The following is an 18,627-nucleotide window of genomic DNA, read 5'->3' as shown; positions in this document are numbered from 1 at the left end:
AAACTTTAACGTTAAGAGCTCGTTATATCCTTACACAAAATTATTGACCTAAACATAACTTTGTTGGGATTTACATACTTAATACCATGAAGATGAAATAGTGAATACTAAATACAGACAGAATATTCATTAACCTTCATTTACTTAAATCTATAGCGTTTATAACTTATATAGAAATTTCATTTATCATTTTATTTTATCGGTATAAATCATAAAATAATATTATTGTTTTGGTATTGTACGCCATTTTGTGAATTTATATTTTAAGTTTGGTTTGTTTCGCTTAGAACAAACTGCGACTAAGTTCTTCTCCTATACATACAAGAATTTTGTGGTATGGCATTCGTGTATTTTGCTGTCGTTTTCACTATGGAGTTGTTAAAAAGCACCCTGAATGCATATCTAGAATGATACGAAGCTGGAAGCGTTCCTAAATGTCAATCCGAAAGTCATCTGTCAAAAAAAGTCAAGCTATTTCTCACGTGAGGTAATGTATCATTTAACCACTGTCTAACTTAGACATAAACGAACTTTTCAGAGGAAAGCTTGTAGCGACCATACCAAGTGACCTTGAATTTAAAAATACTTAATACAGGTAAATATTTCTCCTAACAAATTCCCTCGATGAAACGATACTTGACCCAGGGAATTCCAAGTAACTTTCTTAATGCCCAAATAGCCTACAATTAAATTAATCCTTCCCAAAATACCTGACTTTGGGAAAAACCAAAAACCTTCTACCTGATTTTTGTTCCATACTCACGCAAACCCAAGCGGGGAGTTAAGAATCGTGAGACTTAGATCGTAATCATCGCAATCATCTTCTGAACGTGAGAAAAATAATTGCTTCAATTCTCAGAGGTATTTTGCGACTCAATCAGCTCGAGCTGCAATCCTGGTTTGACAGATTCTTTTAAGAACGGCCAACATCCGTGTTTTTATTGGGCGCGTGTCGAATTAGACTGACTCTGGGGCCGTACTTTCACAATAACAGATCCGGAAGAAGTGGAGCTCTACCTGGCAGAAAGTGAATAAGTTTTCCTTGCAAAATAACATTGATTTTCCATAATGGTTATTATTTAATGGTCTATTATTTCTGAAAGCAAAAAGTCTAGTTCAAAGTTTCAGTTCTTTGGAAACTGTGTATCGTAAACTTCATCTATTTCATAAGATTTTGATTGTTGACGTACCGAAGACACGTATACTCAGGAAAACAATCATAAAATCATAAAATCTGACAATCTCTCAGTTGCAATCGTCTTAAAAAAAACTATTTTTATGGAACACTGACTTTCCAGTCAGTTTGATTAGATTTTAGTTACACTTTTTGGGGACCGGCTAAATTGTCACAGTAACCTCAAAAAACACAGCACGTCTACCATTCGATTAAAAGAAAGTGATTTGAGGTTCACTGAAGACGCAGAGTTAAGTTTTTCCGTGAGCTCATTAATTAAACAATTAATCACTTCCACAAATTATTCTAGAATGTACTTTTATTGTAAAAAATGGAAAAAATAAGATAGAGAGGGTGGTTTAGTAATATTTTGGGCAGGTATTCATTTTGAGATGCGCACCCATCTTCTTGTGATTGACAGCACGACGACATTTGCATAAATTTTTGCTTATTGTTCGCTGTTCAAATATTCAATTGAACTTTTTACTACAGTTTATTTATAGAAAATTATCGATAATTTTTCCTTCATTCCTCAATTCTTATTCATCGTAAGATAAAAAAAAACTAGGTAACAGACGTATAACCGATCGATACAGTTGACATATTCTTTTGAAGCAATTCAAATTGAAATAATGAAGGATGTATAACCACAAATAAGCACTTTTGTGATATAATACCGAATATTTCTATATTATTGTACGGCACTTAATAAATTGAATATCTAGTAAATAAATTACCTCGGTAGTTTCGTGGATTACATTGACCAACCAGTCTATTTAACATATATCGCCGAGAAAGTGAATATTATTGAGTTTATTCGTTTATTCCACGAAACCAACACAGAAAGTTTTGCTCCCAAATCAATTAACTTACAGAACATCTCTTTTTGAAACTGCATCTTATATTTCCATTAGTTTCCGTTCTGAAAAGTTGCACGAAAAATATCAAAATAGTAAGAAGATGCAATGCAGAAAATCTGACGATTCTTGAAATTAATAAAATGATTGATAGAATAAACTTGTGACGCATTGCATTGGAAGGCAGAATCTTGGAAAGCTCTTCCAAATTTTTTGTTTTTATTTGATAAGTTGTAGGCTAACCAACAAAATTTTTTGATATTTCCTTATGTAAGTGAATTTTTGATTGTAATTTATGATAGTTTTCTTCAGAATGTCTCTTTATGGCTAACAGTTTCCTTGGCAAGTACAACGATTTAAAAATCTATAGAAGATGTCCTACCGGAAGTCGACTGTAACTTTGTTATTTTAAATAGAAATAGAAAAAACTTGGTAGTTCCATTTAAAAAAATGAAAAAAAAAACTGTGAACACTTTATATACACACCCTGTATGAAATGAAAAATAGATTCAAATACGTCTGACCTTGCTAAAAGCAATAGAATAGAAACCATTTTCATATCTTGAAGGGTATCCTCGTGAAAAAATAATTTATAAGGGTCTGCAATGGTTAAATTTTTTACAAAAAAAGTATGCATTTTTCGGAAAAAGTTTTCAGACAAAAGTATACCGAAATTTTAAGTAGATTTAAAAAATGTATTAATATACAGGATGTTCTATTTAAAATAACAAAGTTACAGTCGACCGTCTTTGAACATATTTTCGTTAAAAAGATCGTATCCGAAAACCTAAACGTAGAAATTTTTATGATTTTACTATAAGTATATTGTGCCATACACAGATAGTTTTAACTCGTCGTATATATCTCCAAAACTAACTAAATGAATTAAAAGTTACGGATTATCGACCATTGGGCACGAACCACCCCTGGCCTTCATATGATAGTGTAGAATTATTCATTTCGTCAAATACACTACATGGAAATCATCGATTAAAAATTCATGATGTTTAAAAAAAATATTTAAATATAAATTCTGATTCCGCAGCTTTAAAGGTCTATAATTCAGAAATATGGCATCATAACATCAATGGTCACAGTCAAAGAATGAAATTGAGGAGAAATATCAAGTGAGAGGGATTTAATAGAGGAAACTCGAAGTCAAGCGATAAAAGTATCAAGTTTCAGCGGATATTTGAGAGGAAGACTATGGAAAAGAAAGAAAAACTCGAAGAATTAAAATTTTGATGAGGTTAGAGAACACAAAAGAGGTCTTGTCGAAGTAATTCCCAAAATGAACAAAAATCAGAGACCAAATAGACGGAAACCATTAGACAGACCACCAAAAAGATGTTATAACAGCTGAAGCTCTTCGTCTCAAGAATGCGTTTTGCGTTTCCTGTAATTTTCACCTTCCCTATTCCTTTCTGTCGGGAAACATTGTCAAAATAATGAGAAAGTCGTATAAAACCGGGTGATTAAAACGAATCGCAATTTTCTTACCATTCAAAATCTCTTTTATTTTTAATGTGAGTATCTTTTAGTAGAAAAATTACTTCCCGTGTATCTTTTTTAATATTCGTACGCGCTCATGTAGTGCATATTCATTCCTTTGGCATATTTCCACTCGAATATGTATGTATGTATAGGTTTTAGTACATGATTTCGATAACGAGAACGATATATATCACGTTTTCTCCCTGGAATGGGGCTAAGCCCCGCGAATTCTGATTATGTAAGCAAAGAATGGAATACATCAGTTTTGTTCTGTAGAAATGAAATTTCTACCATGGATAAACGATAATTGAATATTTAAATTAATATGAAATAAAGTCTTATAATTATCTTGGCTCACAAAAATGATTCATTTTACTAATATATTTAATATAAGATATGTAAAATTGCGTTAGCTTATTAAAAATACAAAATAGAACATTCTATACAATATAAAAATTAATAAATTGATTAATTCACGCGATTTTATTAAATATTTGGCCGATTTTTCCATTGAATTCAGACAAACAAACGAAACTAAAGAAGGAAGTTGAATAAAGAAAATTGATAATCTCATCAACATCAATTTTACTTTCATACATCAAAAAACATATAGACCCGACAACATCGCACTCATATATATAAAATTTCACTGCCTTACGGATGAAATTTCCAATTTAATTGATCCAATTATCAAATTTTCTCACCTTCTTGTGCAATCACGACGTTTGAATTGAAATTTTCAATCGATCCAATTACGCGATTCTTTCCTTAAAAGACAGCAGAAAGAAGTAGAAATTGTAGGAAAAATTAATTCAATTGAAAACAACTTTTGATTTTTATTACATTTTTTTGTGTTAATTCTTCCACGATATTTATCTAATAGATTCTAGATTTTGTACTAAATTTTAATATTAATAAACTATTTTTCTACTGAAATTGCGAAAAATATAAAAACCGCAAACCTCAGTAAATAAATAAAGTTCAAAAAAACCATAGACAAATGAAACAATCCGTCAGATAACTGCATTTACCCACCGCCACGGATCTACCAGGGTAGAAAGGATCTTTCATATGACTACGACCCGATTAACTCGATCAGTTTCCGAACAACATTAAACGTGATCCGGATAAGTTTCCGAATATTCAGATCATGATCAGGTTAACCCGATCATACTTTCCGAAAAGTTCTACAGTAACAGTATACAATACATTGGCAACATTGCTTACAAGATCAATGTTCGCCTCATTTTATTATTGTTATAGAAGAATATGATAGAAGTCCACTACAGGATCGGCAACAACACCTGCAGACATTAGATTTTCAAGACTACAAGCTTTACGCAGAAGACAGCTTCAACAAGAGTTAGCTGAAGGCCGAAATGTAAGAGTAACTTCGCAAACTGTGTCCTTATACCTCTTTTATAGGCAATAATTCTTAATGTTAATGTATGATAACGTACATACCCATGTTGCTAAAAGCTAAATATTGTGGTTTAAACCGGCCTGCACTAAGCCTGGACAATATTCACAAAAGTGTGAGATCCACAGATTTGATACCAAGTAACCTTCAACAACTGCAGGAGGTTTTTATGATTGAGGACCAAATGTACTTCAAAATTACTTGGAGGACTTGAGACTGTCTGAAAACATTCATATAAATACTGATCAGAAAACTTAGTGCCTAAAGAAAAATATCATGGATAGTGTTGACAGTATTTACCACGATCAATGCTGGACCTTTCTCTTGAAGATGAAGTTCCGAATAACCAACTGTGGCAAATTTGGGATATTACTGATACAATTGAGTGAATTACAAAGTTAAAATTGAAGATTTTGGATTGGATACCTTGTCAATACGCAAACCGTAGTAGATGGTTTAACGATATTGAGAGAATTTCGCACAAATCGATTCAATCACGAGAGGTTTATGTCCAGCATTGGACTGAATCAAATGGAGCAACAATATGATTCACAAAGTTAATAAAACCTATTCTCAAGCATGCAACTATACGTTAACAAAAATTAGAACAGAACTAGGAATTCAGGATGTAGTGAGATGGGTTTAAGACCAAAATAAAAGAATACCACAATACAGATGTGAAAAAACGGATTAAAAACCATGAACCAAATCACCATTGAGGAGCACACCAACAAAAAGAGAATTAAATAGTACTGTGTACTATTAAAAGAAACAGAAGATGTAGTAAATATTAGACCAATGGTTATGATGAAAATTGTAATAGAAATAAACTGTTTTTATAGTGTCACTTACCTTTGTTTTGGTAACAGTATATTCAATATACCTACTAGCACCCTATGAATCACTTAATCACTTCAACACTCCCGACTCTCGGACGTACGCCACGGGAACCGGCGTGGAAAACAAATGAAAAACACGACGCGATGATATAATATGTGTACCGCTGTCAAGTCGGCATTGAAGTTCGGTGCCCGAAACGGCGGAAGCGTCTCGACGGTAACGGGCACACCGCGTGGTTTATACTCCTCGGGCGCAACTCTTAAATAAAAAAAACTCCTTGATCATCGTAGTAGGCCACGAGATACTTTACGTTTTCGAAGAAGCAAGTTGTTTATGTATTGTGTACTTGGATTCGGATATCGATATTAAATAAAAACAATTGGGAATAAAAAAAAAAAAAGTAGAAATAACATTTCCACAACTTTTTCTCGGTTTCTTCTAAATATAAGATGTTCGATCAACTCTAAAAAGTTTTAGAGTTAAAAGATCTGCTCTTGTGTTAACTAAATTAGTCGCAAATACTCTGGAGGCAAACGCAAAGAATGGGGTATAAATACGATCTGCCAATTTATTCAGTCTTCATAGATTCCCAAAAAGTTTACGATACTATGAACAGAAACCATTTGTACAGCATTATGAAGGATCTTAGTATTCCAAAAAACTTTAAAAGTCTTACGAAAATGACACTCGAACATACAAAAACGAAGGTAAAGGCAAAGAATATCAAAACGTTTCCATACCAACAAAGGACTAAAACAGGAAAATCATACGCAGTGAATATACGAGTAAACGAAGATAAATCGAAGTTCGTGATAATGGTAACACCACAAACGAAAAGAACAATCAGAAGAAAAGGCAATGAGCTTAAAACAAGTTTAAAGTTATGTATATATTAGAGTGGTGGATCTAAGAAGACGATAATGAGAATGACGAAGGGAGGTAAACAGTTAGTAGCGCCGATTATGATAATAAGATCCCAAAAAATCTTCAGAAAGGCAAAGCTACATCTATACAAAATAATAATAAGACCAACAGTGAGCTACGGAGGCGAAACGTAGATTCTTAACAAAGCAGAAGAAGAGAAGAGATATATGGGGAAGAGATTTATGGCTGAGGGGAACAAATAACGAAATAAGGAATTTATTTGGAGAACTAAGCAAAATTATAAGATCCAAAAAAAATAGGACAAGGAGGAACTAGAAAAAAAAGGAAGACCGAAGAAAATATAGGACGCAGAGGTGATGGAAGACCTGAGGGAAATTCAGGACTGGAAAACGAAAGCAAAAAATAGGAGAGTGGAAATGATATAATTGATTGTATTGATTGCTAAAAATTATTTCGAGTATAACAAAGACATCATTTTCAAGTGAATAAGATTTTCGAATTAGATGAAATCGTGTACTCAAATTTGCGTTCTTTGAAATGTTTATTATTAAATTCCTCAGTATATAATTTTACCTTATAAATCATGACTATATAAAGGAGAATTCGACTGATACACCCACGCACAAATGAAACAAATCTCTGAAGTGAAATATTTGCGTGCAAATTTGATGAATTATCAAATATGGAGTTCCATGAATTACCTTTAAAGTCAAATAAAACTAGATACAGGTATCTGAAAGAATCAAATTTCTCAATGTCACATAACCTATTATTTTCGTTATTTAGTGATTGACTCAAACAAATAAAATTACTATTCAATATTTCATCTTATTTGGAAATATAAAATTTGGAAACATATAAATTTTAGATCCTTATTACTCAATAATAATTATTGAAACAACTAGAATCGATTACACAACTAAATTAAGGTTTATAAACACAAAAAAACTATAAATTAATGCATAGAACTGAAGTATGAAAATATCATAGTTTTCGACCAATTTATATCATTGCGATCCACATCATCCCATATTATTTCAATAAGACGTTGTCCCATATTCTTTAGGTTATCAGGTTGGTGTGGAAAATTCCTTAGACGTCTACCAAACATGTTCGAAACACGCTTAACGGGGTTTCAGAACAGAACAGAAAAAGTCAGATACTCTCCTGTTATTTCTGTACCTTTTTAATGATATAATCGATGTACACAGCCACTTGTGGTGGATCCAGGTGTTATGTTACAGTTACTTCACTTCACAGAGAGCAAACGTATAATTCTTCAGGTAGTATATGCGTTCTTTCGATACGTTGTAAAGCCCAATATTTCACGTGCAGAATCCAACGTAACCTAACCTAACTCCTTATTTATTTGCTTAAGCTTATTGCCAAACAAAAACTCCATAGTTAATTTTCAGAAATATCTTCACCACGATTCACTTATTGGATGCTAAAACTTAAACCAAGCGTCCAAAGTAATTAAAATTTTATATATCCAAGTACTGAAATTTTTAGACAACTCTCGTATATATAACAAACGTCAATAGTTGAGACTACCACCCATGATTGATATTAAATGTTTTCATTCCATATTTAGTTTAGCAGATTAATTTTTATCATTTTTCTTTGACCATATTAATTCTAGGAACGTAGGATTATAAAATCGATTTACAATTTCAGTTGAATGGTTTTTAATACCACTTTAGTTTCTTAAAAATAAAAAATTTAAATCAAATTCCAGTTTCGTCAATCCCATTTTCCACGATTGGTTACTAACAATCTTTCTATTGATCGGAATCAATGTCCTGTTTGGAATAAGGTCAATAACTTCTATCGATTTGTAACCATTAACGATATAATATTTTAAAGAATCTTTCATTCACGATTGAATAAAAAACGCTTTTTCCTGTGACATTTTAGAACTTGAAAATGCACAATGGATTGGTGAAGAACGAAACGACTGACTAAAATATCTAAAGAAACGGAAAATATTCCGAAACAAATATCAGAAAAGAAGCAACCAGCTTTTCATCTTGATGAATAAGAAAAACATTTATGAATAGAAGGAAGATTAGATAAAATAGAGAAAGGAATGAAGCAAGGAGACAGATTATATCCCTTGCTATTGATAATGGATCAAATGGTAAACAGTATTAAGAGAAATAAAAAAACCGAATACTATAACTGAACCAGTTAGACTGGCCGCAGCAATTAGTAAATATGTTGAAAGAATTGAAATAACCATGAACAAGAAGATAATAAATAAAAGAAACAAACATAAAATTACAGGCATCAGATGCTTGGAAAATATTTTAAAAAAAGTATTGACACATGAATATCTAGGCAAACAATTAGCTTAGATTAGAATTGAAACGAAAGAAGAATATAATAAGTAACTATACAATGAAATAAAAATAAAAACAGAGAATTGGTTGATGCAGAGAAAACACGAGACTAAAATTTAAACAATTACAACGAAACATTTGAAAAGAATAGTAGAAACATTCAAATGGAATAAAATCATTAACAAACTCATGAGGGATATAACGAGGCAAACATCAATAATTAAATTAAAAAAAAAAAAAAAAAAGTTAAAAATAATGTTAGTACGTAAAACAAATAAAAAGATTGAAAACAATATAACAATGGACTGACCAGACAAAATAAAATGAAATAAAAATAAAACTACTTGCCGGGAATAGAAAAGCGTGGATAAAATAGGTGAAAGAGGACACGAAACCCCGATCCGACGCTTGAGAAGGCATGGAATAAGACTAAAAGATAAATACATGCATAACTGAATTCGTTACAGATATCAGTTAATTAATTAATAACTTTTTAACACTATGTATTTTCATATTCTGTTGTGCATAACTAAAATAACCAAAAAGGAAGTACGAATAAAGGGAAATGTAAATAGTAGGTATACAAATAACTTGACGATACAACTAGAGCTAAAGTAAACAAGAAAAAAATCATTGAATGGAAAAGAACAGTCAACCGCACAAGTTATGTTTCTTTTTAATTTGGTTTTGTAATTAAATGACCCTCATATAGCGTATAATAACCATGTTTGAAATTATAAATTCGAAGCAAATAAAATTGGATGTAACTTTTCAATTAAATAATTGAAAAATTCAACTAATGCGATGGGACGCAAGTGTATCGAATGTTTTTAAGCATATTGCTTTTTTATGCAACGAATTACCTGTTTGCACGACATGTTTGCAATGTTTATTTGGAGAGAATTGAGTGGGAAGGAATTGGACACGAAGGTATCATAATATACAAGTTGTTTATCAAATAATCTGAATGATTGCTGTGAGGGAAAAGAAAGTATGTATTCAGATAACTTTGGAGATCACATATACGTCTTCTTATTATGAGAAGTAGATGTTTCAAAAGAACTGGATTATGTGAATAGAGAGGAAGGAAAAATCGACCAACCAAAGTGGTTAGAGATAAGACATGTGGATGTTTATCCAGCTCATATGTTTCTTAACTAATTGACTTCGTCGAGGCTAAATCTGGAGAATTTGGCGGATGAGAAAGCAACTAAAACGCCATTTTGTAAACCAAATGCGGAAATTCGTTAAATCTTCATTGAATTGATCCAATAAGAAGTGGCCGATAGGCACCGAGTCACCCCAAGGAATAACTGTTTGGTGTGCCGTGTTGTTGTGGTGAAACGTACTGTGTGATTGGACAATATACTGTTGCAATCGATTGTGTGAAAAAACGGCACTTATCTTGGAGAAGTTTGTAAAAGCTAAAACCAATAAAAACCTCTCGACTATATCCCAATTTAGATTGACAAACTTGGCAATTTCATCAATCGAAAATAAAATTGATGAAAACACTTTGATAACTTAATAAAAAAAGTTCGCCGACAAAAATTCAAATTCTATTAATTTTTTTTAATCAATTCATATTTTTTTAATAAATATTTGTCGATATGATAAAGACATTTTTGTTTGGTTATTATATAGGTTTTTAGGTTAGGTAATTATCGATATCCTAAACACCATTTGAAATGAACATTTTATTTTCATTAGATTTTAAAATCAATAGACTGTAATATAATACGATATTAGTATTCGTTTAATCGATCTAAATATCAACTGACACAATGTATTTTATAACCTTCAATTTTGGTGCACGATAACTTCAAACTCTTTATGTTCAACTTCATATTGGTAGAACCTCCCTTGGGGTGTAAACCTATCGAACCGTACACATGAAGAAACGGTTGTGAAAGTGACCGTTACAAATCTTGATTTATTTTTGTCAGTTTCGGCTGGATAACATGTTTTATTATCTTGTCTTCGCGTCTATGTTTGGGATTCTTTTTAAAATCAGACTTTCAGAGGCGTTCGTGAAATATGTTCACTAAATTATATTTTATTATAGTCTATGCCTTTCCGAGGCGGAAAACAATGGTAATAAAACGTCAGAAAGTGGATTGCTCCAAAATAAATTCACACTTATTTTAGTTTGCAGAATTCTGTAATCGATAATACAACCATGAAATTTCAAATGAGGCTTCAACTGTTTTTAAGAAGAAAGATAAAACAATAATATTGTATGCTTCTGGTCCAAGCTACACACTTCAATGAAATTAACCATAAATTCTTTGAACCTCGCTACTCCTACATGGAGATCAGTCGGTCTGTTTGAGAAAAATCCAAAGAGAAATAGTAATCAAATATTCATACCTGATCACTGGGCAGATATAATAAAGAAAACTAATAAATTTGGAAGTTACAATAACTTCACTATCATAATCACCATAATAATCACTTTGAAATAGCGGAAAGAAATTGTATGGTTTGCTTAAAGGATAAAAAGTTAATGCCTTTCTCTTTCAAGAAGTGAAAATTTTCCGTTTATCAACTCTGAAAATTACTTTAAAGAAACCTAGTGTTTAACAGAAAATGTGCTAGCGAAATGAAAAAAATGGGAATTTGAAATGGGAAAATTTAACCCCATTACTCGAGTTTATTCATCCGGCGTACTATGAGAAAAAATAGGTAAAAAACAAACCTCAAATAGTGACAATTTAAAAGTTGATGAAGATGCTGACGAAATGGACAATATCACCCGAATCTGAATATAGATTCGGATTCGGCTTTTTCTAATGTTTATTTGATCCTTTTGTAACATTTTTGTGTTTTCTAATAAATTTTTTTATGTTTATAAAATTCTATTCACGAAAATTTTCAAGCAAATTAAGATTTCAAAATCGAACCATACTTTTATTTTAATATAATTATCCCCAGCTTGAAAAATAATTCGAGATACGATCTGAATAGAATTCCCATATTTTTTAAAACCGTAAAACTTTGATCTCGATTTTCTCCGCTTCTTTCTAATGTTACTTGTACCTTTTTGCTTCAATTATAATTAGAATTTAGTGCCTGATCCATGTTTAGAGCCGTAGAATACATAATGTTTTTACTCATTATTTCGATAAAATGTAAATCTGAAAACTTTGTCAACTTGCTTGAAATTAACATGAAATTTAACGAGCTCATACTATAATCTGAGTTTCTGCGTTTAATAAGTTAACTTCGTTAATTTGTTGAATAAATTTCGAAGTAGAAGGGAAAATTTTTTGAAAAAGGGAAAAACGTTTTCAAGTCGTTTTATTATAATATCGACCCGGAGAAAAATATCGTATAATATCTATCAAATTTCATGTCACTGAATTTGATGGTATAAAAAGTGCTCAGTTTTTGTATTGTAATGTTTTTCTTATTTATTTAAACTATTTTTATCGGTGGGGTAAATTAATATACACTGTCTTTTACGTACTTAATTTATTTAAACACTTACGCTAGATTTAACTAGCTATGTCACTCCGTTTATTATGACTATTTATTATAAACTAACCCTCGCCTCTAAACAAGCTCGAATATGCAAACAAAAACAAGTAAATAACAAGACCTTACTAGAAATTCTAAAAAAAAAAAAATAATGTCAACAAATCGCGGTAATTATCCTCCGATTTCGTTAAAATTTTAGAAATTATCACTTCAGATACTTTTTTCCGTTTAAAGAGCCAAATAATTGTATTGATTTTACAGTGATTGTTATATTTAATTTAATTGTTGAAACCTAACCTAACCTATATACTTCTCTACAAAATGAAATCCAATCACATGCAGGGGTTGCTGTTATCGAAAACTTATCGAAATTAAGCGATGATTCTACATACACTTTGTATATCTATTTTATTTATTATCGACCACCTCATCAATAAAAAAAACCACGGAAGAGTTTTTGATAACAGCAACCCCTGCATGTGATTGGATTTCATTTTGTAGAGTAGTATGTAGGTTAGGTTAGGTTAGGTTAGGTTTCAACAATTAATTTAATTATTACATTCACTGAAAAATCGTTACAATTATTTGATTCTTGAAACGCAAAAAAGTACCCGAAGGGATGATTTCCGCGCCCTATATATAATTATATTCTTGCTCAGCTTAACTTTTTTTATAACATACTAAAATTTTAACAAAACCGGACGGGTGTAACCTAATTTAAATAGTTACCCAAATATATATATATATATATATATATATATATATATATATATATATATATATATATATAAAAACAAACCTCAAACGAATTCCGCTTTCGCTAAATTTTAGACTTTCATTATGACCGGACAGGACCTGCTTCACGATCCATTTCTATAACGAATTCGTTACAGTACAAAGAAATTTGTGACTGTAAATCTTTGGTAGAGTGTCAAAATAATTTTCTTCAAGCTTTTACTTTTCTTTTCACCTTTTCATATTTTCTTCGTCATGATTTTGAAAAAAATTTCGTTTAGAATTTGTGTGTTTACTAAATTTGCCAGTGTGTACAGGTTAACCATACCTAAATACATATAATTTCAATTTTTTGCTTGTTACACTTTTTTATGTATAAAATTGTCTGGATTTTAGGTCTCTTTTGATTGAAAATTAGTTTCAAAAAACTTCTACTAATATTTGTTAAGACGATTTAACAAGAAAAAAACTTGCATACAATTATATCTCCGCTACTGATATCTATGTAAGCTGACCGTGATGAATTCTTCAAAACCATCCAATTGTTTTTCTTTGTCTGTTTGTGTAGGATTTTATCGACTAAATTTTGAATAAAATATAATGACAATCTTCCTATAGACGTACCTATGTACGTTAATCAATTTGAATAAAATATGACTAATATCGTTCAACCAGAAATGTGCTGATAAACATAACTATAGGTAAATAGTGACGCTTCGATTGGCCTTAATAATAATGGGAGGTGCTTTGTTTATTTAAACCACAAAGGTTTATTGACATCGACATTTTTCCTTTGTAGAAAATAGAATTATATCTATTATTATGAGAACAATGTATTTACGGAAATTTTAACCAAAAAAACGCTTTTTATTTTATAAATACCAGACGTGGGAGTTTTAACAATAACTTTTATAATTTCAATTTTATTGTTATAAATAATATCTCAATCCAATTATGGACTGTACGAAGAATTTTGTTACTAAACATAATACGACTGTTTTGCTATGGATTATTCAAATTTAATATTGGATTTCAGTACCAAAATAGGAAGAAAAAATCAAATTCTCAAACAATTACTTATGATGATCGAAGACGTAAAATCAACAACAGCATTTGATTTTACGTATAAATAATGTAACAGTCATTGAACATCCACCTTATTCGCCTGATTTGGCCATGTTGTGATTTCTGGTTACTGTTGAACCTAAAGAAACATTTACGTAGTCGACGTAGGATGAAAGACATTCATTTTTTGAGTGAATTCTAAGAATAGATTGGATGTATTCAGAATACGTTCTAAATTAGAAATCTATACTTCACGAACACAAGTTCTTAATTCCTGAACTTGTTTCATTGGCACCGCGAACGCATAATTTCAAACTGCGCATGAATCTGATGACAGAACATATTCAGGATCTCTGCCACCAACCAAGGTTACTATAATAATAGAAGGTTTGTGACAATAACAAGATGCGCAGTAGACAAGTGACGTCACCGGTTCTTCACAGCTGTGAGTCTCAATAAATTCGTTAGTTAGAAAAATATTCGTTTGTATAGCCAGATTAGCAAGTGATAACACACATCCTCATAACTCGAACATAATGTTAGTGAGGTTCTGTTTGACATAAAAATATAAACAAAACAAAAAGGTAAACATAATGACGTATCTGGTGTTCTAGCAGCTGATCGTTTGTTTACAAAAACATGCGCATGTCACAAACCTTCTATTATTCCAGTAAACTTGCCACCCACAAAGTTCATAATTGGAAAAAGAGTTTTATACCTCTGCAACCAGTTACAATATTCGGTTATTTGGAAGTGGGATCTCTCACTCTATTTTAGAATATAAAAAATCAAAAAATTAATGTTTTTGAATTTTTTTAGGTTAGGCTAGTATTTACTTCATGTTTTATATATAACGCCGGGTGAATTTCACGATGATTAATCTATAAAAAATTGTTTATTGTTAATAAAAATGATAGTTAATTCAATAATATCATTTCTATTTATTTTATCAATCAAAGAAGCATTGAAATTTTAGTCTCCAAACTTTATTTCTTAAATTTTCCGAAAAAATTAACAAAATGTGAAAAAAAATATAGGAAATATTAATTTTTCGATTTTCTATGATCAAAATAGGATGAACCCCACTTTTAAACACTAATTCAATAATTTGCTTAAATAAAAATGGTGATACACTGATTATACTTTTTTCTTTCACATACATTGTCTGGCATTTATGGCCCACGTTAAAATTCCATGTAACAAAAATCGTTATACGATATTAATACCATTATTATATAGTATTAAATTAAAGCTCAATAGTTTTGAAAGTTACAGTAAAAAGCTCTCAAGGTTGCGAGCGTAACATTTTCTACCTCAATAATCCCTACTGACCTTTCTAATCGAATGTACTCTGAATCAATCACGATTGACATTTGATATCTTTAACTGCAAATTCCCAATAGTCCTCACTAAACAGAAACAGGACATTTTGTGGAAACTGCGTCTAAATTTATGGACACTAGGTACCGAAGAATACATCTTATTAACTACCTAATCCATTATTGGTGTTCACCTCCTTTCTCAGAAAAAAAGTTTCCAATTCTCGATGACAATCCTAAAAGACTGAAAAGAATGAACTAGACATGTGAATAATTGAATTGGTGTCTCGGCTATTAGTGACATATTAGTACTTACAAAGACAATACAAAATATGACGGAAATAAGTTTTCGAATGACGCAGACGAATCAAATAATTTTTATATATATTATATATTAAATTTCTTCAAAGAAATAAATATAAAAGCTAATAAAATTGCTAATAAAATTCTATCTGAATTCATTTATATAAAATGCAATAAAATTGACGCATTTATTCAGTTTGGTGGAAAATTTGAAGGATGATGTTTTCATCCCGTGATGTACTAAAGTGAAATTATTGATGTGAGTAATATTTGGTTCGCATCAACTTGATTGTTCCTGTGCAATACTTTGTCCAATAAATTTTAAGTGTGACGGATAGAGGTCACCACAAATCAAGAGGCTTTCCGGTCACAGACTTTTCATATTTAGATAGTTCACTACAATGTTATTTGTTCTGATTATAGAGGGAGAGGTAAAGAGCACAAACCCACCTATTTTATAGTTCCATACAGATGAATCTTTATTGTAATTAAAGTTCATAGTCCTACATAAATCTACCAGCATAACTATATATTAAGTTGGCGGATTTGACACAAAACTTGATAATTTAATGTTGTTATAAATTGTACAGCCAGGGTTCCCAACTTAGGGGCTTTTCCTCCAAATTTAAGGGTAAAATGTAGCATGGGATGTTTTCAGGGATTTTTATACCTTCAAATATTTATTTTTTTTTAATTTCAAATTAAGTAAAATAAAGGTGTAATAGTATAGATATAAAAACTTAATGTCGTATACAAACTCTATTATGTACACTCGGTGAATTTATAATTATCATGATCAAGCATGAGTTGTCAAAATATAATCAAGGAAAGTTAACCTCTGATATCAATATATTACTTGCTAGGCAACAGGTGGTTGTTTAGAGCTGTATTGAAAATGACGATATTAGTAGTTAATAATAAAGATAAAGTTATAGAAGAACTCGGCAAACTCATTGAAGAAACAGCCAAGAATAGTATTAAAAAAAATGGAATATTTTTAATAGGATTTTCCGGTGAGTTTTTGTTCAAAATATAAAAAACTTTATCGCAACTCCTTGAAGTGATGTCTGATAATTTTTAATATCTTGAAATGAAATTTCGAAAAGCGGTATTATACAACTTTGAACAGTGTATAAAAACTATATTGTATACCCCAACGCAGAAAATTTTTAGGTGGATCGCTTGTTAATTTTCTTACAACTGCGTTACCAAAAATCAAGACCGACTTCTCAAAATGGAGAATTTTCTTTTGTGATGAAAGAGTTGTTCCTGTAAGTGATCCGGAATCTACATTTGGAGTGTATAAAAAAGCATTCATTGATTCAGGTGCAGTTGATTTAAAGGAAAATCAATTTATTCAAATCAAACAAGGTGTATCAGGTAGGTACATACATATTAATCACATTATATCTAACAAAAACAATTTTTTAACTCAAATTAAATTCTTGATAAAATATAATAGAATTAACTATATTTTCTTAGCTGAAGAAGCAGCCGTTGATTATGCTAACAAAGTGAAACAATTTTTCCCTACATCCGACGTACCTCGGTTTGATATGCTTCTCCTGGGTATGGGACCAGATGGACATACTTGTTCTCTATTTCCAGGGCATAAATTATTGACTGTAACTGATAAATGGATTGCTCCTATCACAGACTCTCCTAAACCACCGCCGAGCCGAGTAACTATGACATTTCCTGTTCTTAATAATGCCAGAGTTTGTGTATTTGCGACTTCAGGCAAAGAAAAAGCTCATATGATTAAGGTAAATACATAATTCAATCTTTTCTTGAGGTATTAGTTAGAAATATTTTTTACAACAAAAATTTGAAAATATTTTTTATTAACCTTTTCATTACTCATACGTTAATTTTCAAATTTTTTATTTAGAAAGTTTTGGTGGATAAAGAAGATCTTCCAGCAACTAAAGTAAATCCTCATTCAGGAAATCTTTATTGGATAGTTGATAAGGAAGCTGCTGATTCACATCTATAAGGGTTTTATTATTTTTTCTAGAATTAAAAGTTAGATTAAAATAAATATTTTGTTATATTGTCCTTTTTACTATTGCTCCTTTCAATTGCTATTAAATTCTGGATATCCCTAGTCCTCATTTGGTAAAGTTGAATAAAAAAAAAAAACAGAAACTGAAGGAAGTTTGAATTTGTAGCAGTAAATGATTATGATTTTGAAATGATATAAGGCATCAAACTAAAGGCAGGTATGATATCAAATATATCAGTTCCTTTATTAAACAAATCAAAATGTTATTAAACAAAAAATTTTGTGTGATGTCAAATTAGATAGAACGTAACGAACAAAGAATTTGTGTATTTATTTTTAGCATAATTGTTGGAAATACAGAGTTTTTAACAAAAAACATACATAAGGAGTTTAGAACAAAACTTAAAAACATAATGAAGTGCCTTCGTTCTTCCATAATAGGTCTAATGCCTGTTCCTTCTCCGATGTCGACCTCTACTTTGTGTTCAAGTTGAAGATTTATCCCTACTAACAGAGTACTCTAAAAGAAAAAGCATTTCTGATGAAAATCTACATTCTGCTTGTGGAATCCAGAAACATTTGACTTCTGTAGGCAATTTATTAGAATAGGAAGGCTTTATACTAGGAACCACCAAATTAATTCCTCAGAAGACAGTGAAGATCTTTGGGCAGAATACCAGAAGAGCAAAAAATGCTGGAATAACTCTG

At 30.9% G+C, this 18,627-nt stretch overlaps 1 protein-coding gene across 1 annotated transcript; it reads left to right on the top strand.

The window, feature by feature from the left end:
* The first annotated feature begins 16,511 nt into the window (after positions 1-16,511).
* LOC130897041 (6-phosphogluconolactonase) lies at positions 16,512-17,972 on the top strand. Its single transcript, XM_057805536.1, has 4 exons — positions 16,512-16,927; positions 17,088-17,294; positions 17,397-17,680; positions 17,806-17,972. Exons 1-4 carry the CDS (start codon positions 16,810-16,812, stop codon positions 17,908-17,910), a joined length of 714 nt encoding a protein of 237 aa, XP_057661519.1. The 5' UTR covers positions 16,512-16,809; the 3' UTR covers positions 17,911-17,972.
* The last annotated feature ends 655 nt before the right edge of the window (positions 17,973-18,627 follow it).

This window comes from Diorhabda carinulata, chromosome 8, assembly GCF_026250575.1.
Source record: "Diorhabda carinulata isolate Delta chromosome 8, icDioCari1.1, whole genome shotgun sequence".
NCBI lineage: Eukaryota > Metazoa > Arthropoda > Insecta > Coleoptera > Chrysomelidae > Diorhabda > Diorhabda carinulata.
The sequence above is the reverse complement of the archived record's forward strand: the minus strand, read 5'-3'. Positions and strand labels throughout refer to the sequence as shown.